The 8846-nt window shown below is 43.0% G+C and overlaps 1 protein-coding gene across 1 annotated transcript; it reads right to left on the bottom strand.

Annotated features, from left to right (window-relative positions):
• Positions 1-541: 541 nt before the first annotated feature.
• Positions 542-3681, bottom strand: LOC145452479 (uncharacterized). The gene has a single exon (XM_080330661.1). The coding sequence runs from the start codon at positions 1858-1860 to the stop codon at positions 766-768; it is 1095 nt and encodes a 364-aa protein (XP_080186787.1). The 5' UTR covers positions 1861-3681; the 3' UTR covers positions 542-765.
• Positions 3682-8846: the final 5165 nt, after the last annotated feature.

An 8846-nucleotide genomic window follows, 5' to 3' on the forward strand; every position in this document is an offset into this window, starting at 1 on the left:
GCTCCATATAGGTACTCCTAAGTTTGAAACACAGCTGCTCCGACATCCAAATAGGTTGCTGGGAACCACTGTTCTAAACGCATTTCACATCTGCGAAAGCTTCAGTAAGTAGGCCTGATGGCTTAAAGTCTCCAATCCTCAATAACTGTTACATTATTTGGTATAGCTCAACTAACTACTACTATTGGTAAACCGCCGCGTGACCTGTAATCAAGTTTCGGCTGAACGAAACTTCCCATACATAGCCCAGGCTACTCGCGGCTATACCGTTCAGCAGGTTGTGTGTAAATGTTTTAGAGGACTTTCGCGCCTAACCCTGGCTAAGTAGAGCTAGTATAACAAGGTTTAATTCGATCAAGGTTTAAATGTTTTGAATCGAACTAAAAGAGTCTACCTTCACCTCACCGCATGTCATAGAAATACAGACCTACTTCGTCACACTGTTCTCCAGTAGCCCTAAGCCATTACATGGGAAGTATGACCCTCTACAAGTGTACTGTGAGCTTTCCTGACAATTTCTGCTTCAATACCTACGATAGTACTATGTCATACCAACATATATTTGACACAGTCTAACACAAAAGAAATGTGCAAATGAAAATGCATCACAGTAAAGCCGTTTCTATCAATTTGTGCAAATGAAAATGCATCACAGTAAAGCCGCTTCTCTCAATTTTTGCTGAAAAGACCAAAATATCATCACTGACAACGAAACATCTGCTGATCTCTAATCAAAATATTTTATCCAGCGGTTCATATTTCAATTCAAACACATAGGCTGATGTTGAAGGCTACTCCCTGAACAAATTCCATTCGCGTCATACTTTGATTTTTGTATGACTGAATAAGTCGTTCAAGTCTGAGATTAAGCTCACGATATCGCTTTTCGGTAGGTGGTGCAGGCATGCCAGCGATCCGTTGTTGAAGCAGAAGGTATTGCATCATCTCCTCCTGCTTCAAAGCTTGCAAAAATCTCCAAATCGAGGGATGGTCACAGTCGAAATGTCTTTGGATGCCGCTGTGCCATCCCTCCAACCTGTTGTTGGTTCTTGGAATGCCGGATTCAGTTCTATCCTTTACATTCCACATTGATATCTCAAATTTGGATTTACTTCTATCAGCAGTTCCGACGTTTTGTCGGCCAATATAGCAATCTTCAAAGTATTGATAAAGATGACTCAACCCTTCTGGTAGTTCTGCTTCTTGTATCTTTAAATTCAGTTCATCGTATCCAGCGACCACTTCGTCAAGAGGTAGAAATGCTAGAGCACAAAGCATTTTAACGTATTTGCGGACGTCGTTGTTGCAGGTATACTGTTCACTGATGCCGAACCTCTGAACACTCCGCCAGATGGACTGGCATAAATGAAAGTAGCAACCACTAACTTTGATCCCAGGGAACTCGCCTTCCAGTGCATTCTTGGAAGCTATTTCAAAATCGATCACGGCGTGCTGCGGTTGAAGACCATTCTGATTGGCTTTCAATATTTTGAACAATCTTCTATATGTCTCTGACCTCTTGTTGGGAAGAAGAGCGTAAACACATGGAACAACATAGTCATCAAGTACAGCATGAATGGTGAAGAACTGATAGAACTGGGAAGGCGCAACTTTGAATGTACCATCAAGCATCCATGTGGAGGATTGTTGCAGTGTGTTAAGCATGTACCGTGATGCAAATACGATAGCTCTATGAGGACTGCATTGCTCCTCTGCAGTCAAGTCGAAGTCGTCATGTAGAAGAAATGCCACTTCATCTGAGCCATGTGACACCGTTTTATATCTCTCCGGGATAACAAAATCATTCGACGAGGGCGCCGGTTCAAATCCACCTTTTCGATGCCTGTGTCTCTGAATCATCCTTGAGAGACTTCCTCTGTGGTGTCTTGGAGGCGGCTTCCTCGGAAACTCCCGCTAGCATTTGACCAAGTATGCGCCTTGGAGCATCATTAGCAACAGATGCAGCCACCTTTATTTGATCTTTCAGCAATAGTGCCTCTATTCTAGCAGGATCTGGAACGTGACAATGCTGTTGTAATACGTTTACCGCCTGACGACAAGTTATGTAGTCTCTTGAAGTCGCTATGCTGCCTTTACAGCCTCTAAAATCACATCGCCAGTTGGTAGAATTGATATTTTGATTGCTTCGGCGGTAAGAATATCCATGGTACGCAAGTTTTGGTTTTCCTTTTGTAGAAGTAAAAACTCGGTATTCCGACATGTTGCTGCTCCAACTCAGTGTTGCTAACTCCGGATGGAAGAAAATCGCTAGAACTGGTGTCAAAAATCGCTAGATATCGCTAAATATTGAGAAAAAAGCGCTAAAAAATAGCGCTAAATCTACATTAATTACTAAAGGTGTTAAATTGAACAAATATTTCAATACATTCTTCTCAGCTATATTTCACTCGTCTGGGGCCAAAGTCACTTACCATATTTCTAGTTCATAATACGTAATAGTCATCTCTAAGCGGAACAAAACGTGCAGTGCATTTCGATATAGCAGATCGCTTTGCGCAATGATCGCTATACGTGACCAGTGACCACTGACTAGGTTTGCAGGCATAACCGCTCACTATATAAGCGTGCCTTGATCGATGCGTCCGTAAATACGCGATGCGATGTACCGTGGAAATGCGCTTGACTTCTTCTCTAAACTGTGTTGGAGTACTTGAACACGACATGCGACTTGACCCGACACAACACGACTTGAACCGTGTTTGCCAGCCACTATAAGTAGAGACATTAATAAAATAATCCGAGGACCAACCCGGGGTATGAAATGTAATTAATCTGGTGTTAAACGAAAGCTAGTGTCACACTGATTCCGTAAATACGAATTAAATTCTTCTCAAGACAATGGAACGACCTCAAAACAGCCCCCAAAGTCTGAAAATCGGCATTGATCAGAACAATCGCTGGACGAAATTGGTCATTGTTTTGTTCATTGTGTTGCGGCGGTGCCATTGTTGGAGCAATGCCGGTTTTCAAACTTTGAGGGCAGTTTCGGGGTGCATGGTTCCAATGTCCGGACGAGATTTTATTTTGTATTTTCGAAATCACTGCGACAACTATCTTTCGATCATTGCCAATTATATTAAATTTCAGCGCTCAGGTCGGCAGATGTAGCACTGCCAATTATGCTACTCAGCAAGAAGAGACACTTTTTGCCCATGCGTAACCGCCAGGAATTGCGTATCTACTACTACCCAAAGTCACTCAACCATGAAAAATCGTCCGAACGTATTTTCATGGAGCGAGAAATGTTGCACAACTTGATGTTATGTCAGCCAGAACTGATCTTTATTGGTTATTTTCGGTAAAAAATCGCTAAAAAATCGCTAAATACTTTTTCAAAAATCGCTAGATTTATCGCTAGGCGTTAGATCCATATTTTTGGCGCTAAACCGGATGAAAAATCGCTAGATCTAGCGCGAAAATCGCTAAATTGGCAACACTGCTCCAACTATGAATAGCGCCAACCGAACGCTAATCAAAGCAAATTTCACTACAACTATACAACTCCAAGATTCGAGAGATCATTTGGTATTCGCGTAGGATTTCGAGCGTTGTTCGGTTTCGAGTCTTTACTCGATAGATTAGACAGCTTGATGATTGCTTGCAGACGTCTGCGGTTTTGTTAATTGCTCGCTATCTGGCAATCCGCGGGTCTGGGTATGATGTTGGTTGCCTAATATTGCCTTCAATTACGTCAACACATTATATTAGAATTATACGCTGGATGTATAGACGAAATAACACCGCTCAGCAATAACATGACTATTTGACATACTGTAGTAGCCAAAGCAAATATTTTCAAATAATGAAACACCAGACTTCATCCTGAAGTTTTAAGGCATAAGCACAAGCTATTTATTGGATTACTGATGATGGGTATTGGTACCGCGTTGTTGATATTTCCGCCATACAAAGGGACGGACGGTTTTATCAACTGTATTGCGATGATCTAACATTGCGTACATTCATAAAGCGCCAGGTCATCTACCATCGTGTATTGCATTTGTCCGCATCGCCGAAGATTCGGTTCTGGTTAGGATTGGAGGATCGCTATTGTAGACAACAGCTTGTGTGTGGTTTTTCAGTGATAGTCATTAGTCATCGTCCATTCGTTTGTACATAATCGCTACGTTTTATATTAAGTGATGAAACAGAGCGTTGAGAGGAATTAACCGATTTTGCCAATCCATCGGATACCTTTCTGGTGAAAAATGTCCGCCGATTTGGGAAAAGCCTACGCAGCCAACGATGAAGCCATACGGCGCTAGAACATGATTTCCATCTTATAACGATGCTACATATTACAGTTGAAATTCTGAATGCAGGCACCAAACATGCTCACAGCGCAATTTCCGCAATATATTCAGGGCCAAACCGTAAAAAAGGGAATGAGTAAGGCCTTGAGTCTGCCCACGGCTTGACTCGAAAAACGCTTGCTCAAACGCCGTATTTCGAGATCGACTGGCATTTCGGCGTTTGGCATTTTCACACCACGAGACCCACGTTTCGGGCAACACGCGACTCCTTGTAGGTACTGACGGCGATAAAACCTTGAAATAAAATAACCACCACATGTTGACCAAAATGTTCAACATTGATATGACCACTGTCCAGGCGCCGAAAAGACCAGCGCTCGCAGCTTGAACCTCACGTATAAATTGAGACCCACAAAATAAAATAATAAGTCCCGTGTCGAATTGCGAATTTGGAATTGCTTTCGTCTCACGAAAGGATATATCCTTTTAGTTCATCTGGTGTAAACGATTCTAATATATGTGGAGCAATGACAACCTTTATCGCTTCACCCCGATCTTTGGAGCTTTTCAGACAAATCCATATAGTCACAGACCATGCACCCACCCACTCAATCAATTTGCCACTTTCCTCGCGCGGCAATCAAATTGGTTACGCGCTAATATATGGTCACATGCCCAACTGTCGCATGCCCAAATGTCGCATGCCCAACTGTCGCATGCTCAAGTGTCGCATGCCCAAGTGTAGCATGACCACATGCCCAAGTGTCGCATGCTCAAGTGTCGCATGCCCAAGTGTAGCATGACCACATGCCCCAGTGTCGCATGCTCAAGTGTCGCATGCCCAAGTGTAGCATGACCACATGCCCAAGTGTCGCATGCTCAAGTGTCGCATGCCCAAGTGTAGCATGACCACATGCCCAAGTGTCGCATGCTCAAGTGTCGCATGCTCAAGTGTCGCATGCTCAAGTGTCGCATGCTCAAGTGTCGCATGCCCAAGTGTCGCATGCCCAAGTGTCGCCAAGTGTCGCATGCTCAAGAGTCGCTTGCTATTGTGTCGCATGCTATTGTGTCGCATGCTCAAATGTCCCATGCCCAAATGTCGCATGCCCAAGTATTGCATGCTCAACTGTCGCATGCTCAACTGTCGCATGCTCAACTGTCGCATGCTCAACTGTCCCATGCTCAACTGTCCCATGCTCAAGGGTCGCATGCTCAAGTGTCGCAGGCTCAAGTGTCTGCATATCCACGTGTCGCATGCTCAAGTGTCTGCATGTAGACGTGTCGCATGCTGAAGTGTCGCATGCGTACATGACCCCATGCTCATGTGCACCTTTGCTCTTATGCCCCCATGCCCATGTGTCCATATGCGCATGTGTGCCCATGCTCTTGTGTACCCATGCTCATGTGTCGTCAAGGCTCATGTATCGCATGCTCATGTGTCACCATGCTCAAGTGGCACTTATTAAATTGTCACCATGTTGATGTGTCCCGATGCTCACGTGTATCCATGCTCGTGTGTCCCTATACTTATGTGTCCCCATGCTAACATGTCCTCATGTTAATATGTCCCTGTGCTGATATGTCTACATGCCCACGAGTCGCCATGACCAAAAGTCGCCATGCTCAAGTGTCGCATGCCCAAGTGTCGCATGCTATTGTGTCGCATGCTAATATGTCCACGGACCAAAAATACCTCCTCAGCAACACCTACGTATACTTCAGACCTGGCGCCATAGTGACGCATCGACAATTAGGTAAACAGTTACGCGGTAAGAATTTGTGAACCATTCCGATCAGCAGCCGATGTGATCAAATGAGTATTTATAATTCGAAATGAATCAAAGAATGATTTTACCCTTCATGTATACATAGGTATATGATATACAGCCAATACCCTGAAAAAAAGATTAGTAGCCTGCAAAGTCAGTAACTCAACAAGACTTCCATGTCGATATCAGAAAGAAGTATAACATCAACACGTGCACTGCGACATAGGACCATCCATCCGATATCTGTAGTTTGGGGTCTTTGCATTTGCCTTTATTCGCCATTTCCTTGAAATGTACAGCAACCGCAGTGATTAAGGGGCAGCGATAAAGGGGCTTGGGCTTGAAAATTTCCCGCGAACATGATCGGCAATCGGCATGAGTAGCCTACAATGCATACATCGTATCAATATTACGATACATCATCAGATGAATACAATCAGATCTATTCAAGTTGTGTGGCGCAACGATTTCGTTTTGTTCTTTTAAGGTAAAGGCTTGGCAGAGATCCGATCAAATATAGACGAGCTTGGAATTGGAGACGATATAATGATATTATCCGAATCGTGTATCCTACATCTATATATCTAATTATAATGTGAATACACCATTATTTCTTCAACGTAGTTCCGTTTGTATGATAAAATTAGAAATACAGGAATGGGAAATTATAGGTCAGCATTCAATACTTTTGAGGTAGATAAAGGCGGACATTTTTGGTTTTGCGTACAGTTTGCTATCGCATTACTGAGGTGACGCAGAAAACAATATGTGCTTATTGCTTGGAACGCAGCCACGTGACGCGGTATTATCTAAGCTGGGAACAGAGATGGGCAATTGAGCATGAATTGTTATCTCGAGTATAACATTGGATTGATATCCGATATGAATACTGATAAGTGATATGTGACGAAATCAGACCAGGGTTTTTATTTAGAACATGGAGTAGTATGGGATGCACTATGTAGTTCCATGCGACTTTAATTTTTAATTTTAGTCATTATGGTACTATATGCAATATGCATCCTATGCATTTGAAAGTGACATCAAATAAATTCAAGGTGTGAATTTGAACGGGATTTTAGAATTTTAGGATTTCTAAATAGTATCTTCGGTATGTTCATTTGAGCTGTCACGCCTCGACAACGCCCCGACAACGCCTCTTATAGTACGATTACCCAAACAACTACACGGTGATTCCCCGGTACGAAGTCCGGGTAAATGTCACATGCCTCAATATCTTGTTTCTTGGTACAGTAGTCGGTAATTTGTGTCAGTTTATTGCAATATCATATGATGCGTTTCGCAATACCATGCCCTGGCTGACAAGGTCATAGTTACTGATCACCATTACTTCATACCAGCACCTTACTTTTTTATACTTCAGATTATGCTGGTGAGTAAAAAGTAGTTTAGTTTTCTCTGCTAAAAACAGTGGATGTTCAGGGCATTTGATCTTCACATGAGCCAAGTGAAATAGCATCGGTAACTGAATAAATTTTCGAAAATCGGTCTTATTTGTAGTTTCATCACTCATCATCTAAATTGCATCCTGCAGTTTTCGAATGTAGCCACCTAAGATTAACCGCGAAAAGTAGCCTATATACAGCTCCTCGGCCAAATTTACTTTTGGAAACTACTTAATTGAGGGTTTTAGGGCCTTGCACACAGCGTCGACATGTCTTGAAAATCATTACCCCAATGAAGTAAAAATTTTTGTCATTATTTCACTCATTTCACTAGCAATGCTGACAACTTTGATCACCTGCATGTGTAGCGTCGTATAGCGGTAACGGTTATCTCCCACCGCTACGACGACAGCGAGTACGAGCTGCGAAACTGACCTAGGTAGATTCCAGTTACTCATCGTCAAGCATTGGATCTTTACCAGGGTTATTCAATGCCTCTCTATATTAACCCCATGCGACACGGCGAGATATATGTATTGATATCACAAAGGTAACTCCAAGTCAGAGTCAGATCGACTCCAGAATCCATCCCGAGGTGTTAGATAGGTTCAGGACTGGAATAGCACTTCGTCAGTCCCCCAAAAATGTTGGTCTCGCCTCCCCCCGCATAGGCTGAGACACAGGGCTTCTGGGGGCTTCGTTGTGACACGACTTAGCGAGATTTATTGAACTGTTTAGTGAGTAAACGTCTTTCGGCTAGACGCGCGAGGTGCGAAAAGTTTCACTAATTCATGATTGAATCGTCGATATGATGGGGGGGGGGGTTGCATATATATTGCTATTAATTTTTCATCCCCTCTGTTAACGTAATCCGATATACCGGTAGAGATGAGTGAGGTATCTTGCAAACTGTAGGGCCCGCAAATAATAAACATAAATCCTCGGGCGGGCGGACCGTTGGTATTGATTTCGTTACATGATATTAATTCGGGCCCTCCTGTCTGCTATGCCAAACGATATTGAAATCGACCAAACGTACAAAACTAAAAGACGTACACGATTTCAAATTGGTATTTATTCACTGGCAAATAATTTTTTCTTGCGGAATGGCACATGTCTTTTGGGGCTCAGATTGCCAGAACAGGAACATTCGGTGCCAGGCCTTTAGTAGCCTATGCACAATTAAACAAACAAATATATATATTGAAGGTTTTGATAAGAATAGGGGTAGTCCTTTATGGCCAAGGTTTTCTCGCTGTCGATCGTTCTGGCACACTTCTTGTAGTCGCATGCTACATGGCCTAAAACTTTAACTTGGTGCGTTGTGGGGCGGTAATTGCCGTCGCCGAAATACCCATTTCTATAAATCATGGGGAAGAGTTCTCAAAAATGAAGAT

Source organism: Botryllus schlosseri, chromosome 12 (assembly GCF_051294905.1).
Source record: "Botryllus schlosseri isolate E-star chromosome 12, Bs_hap1, whole genome shotgun sequence".
Lineage (NCBI taxonomy): Eukaryota > Metazoa > Chordata > Ascidiacea > Stolidobranchia > Styelidae > Botryllus > Botryllus schlosseri.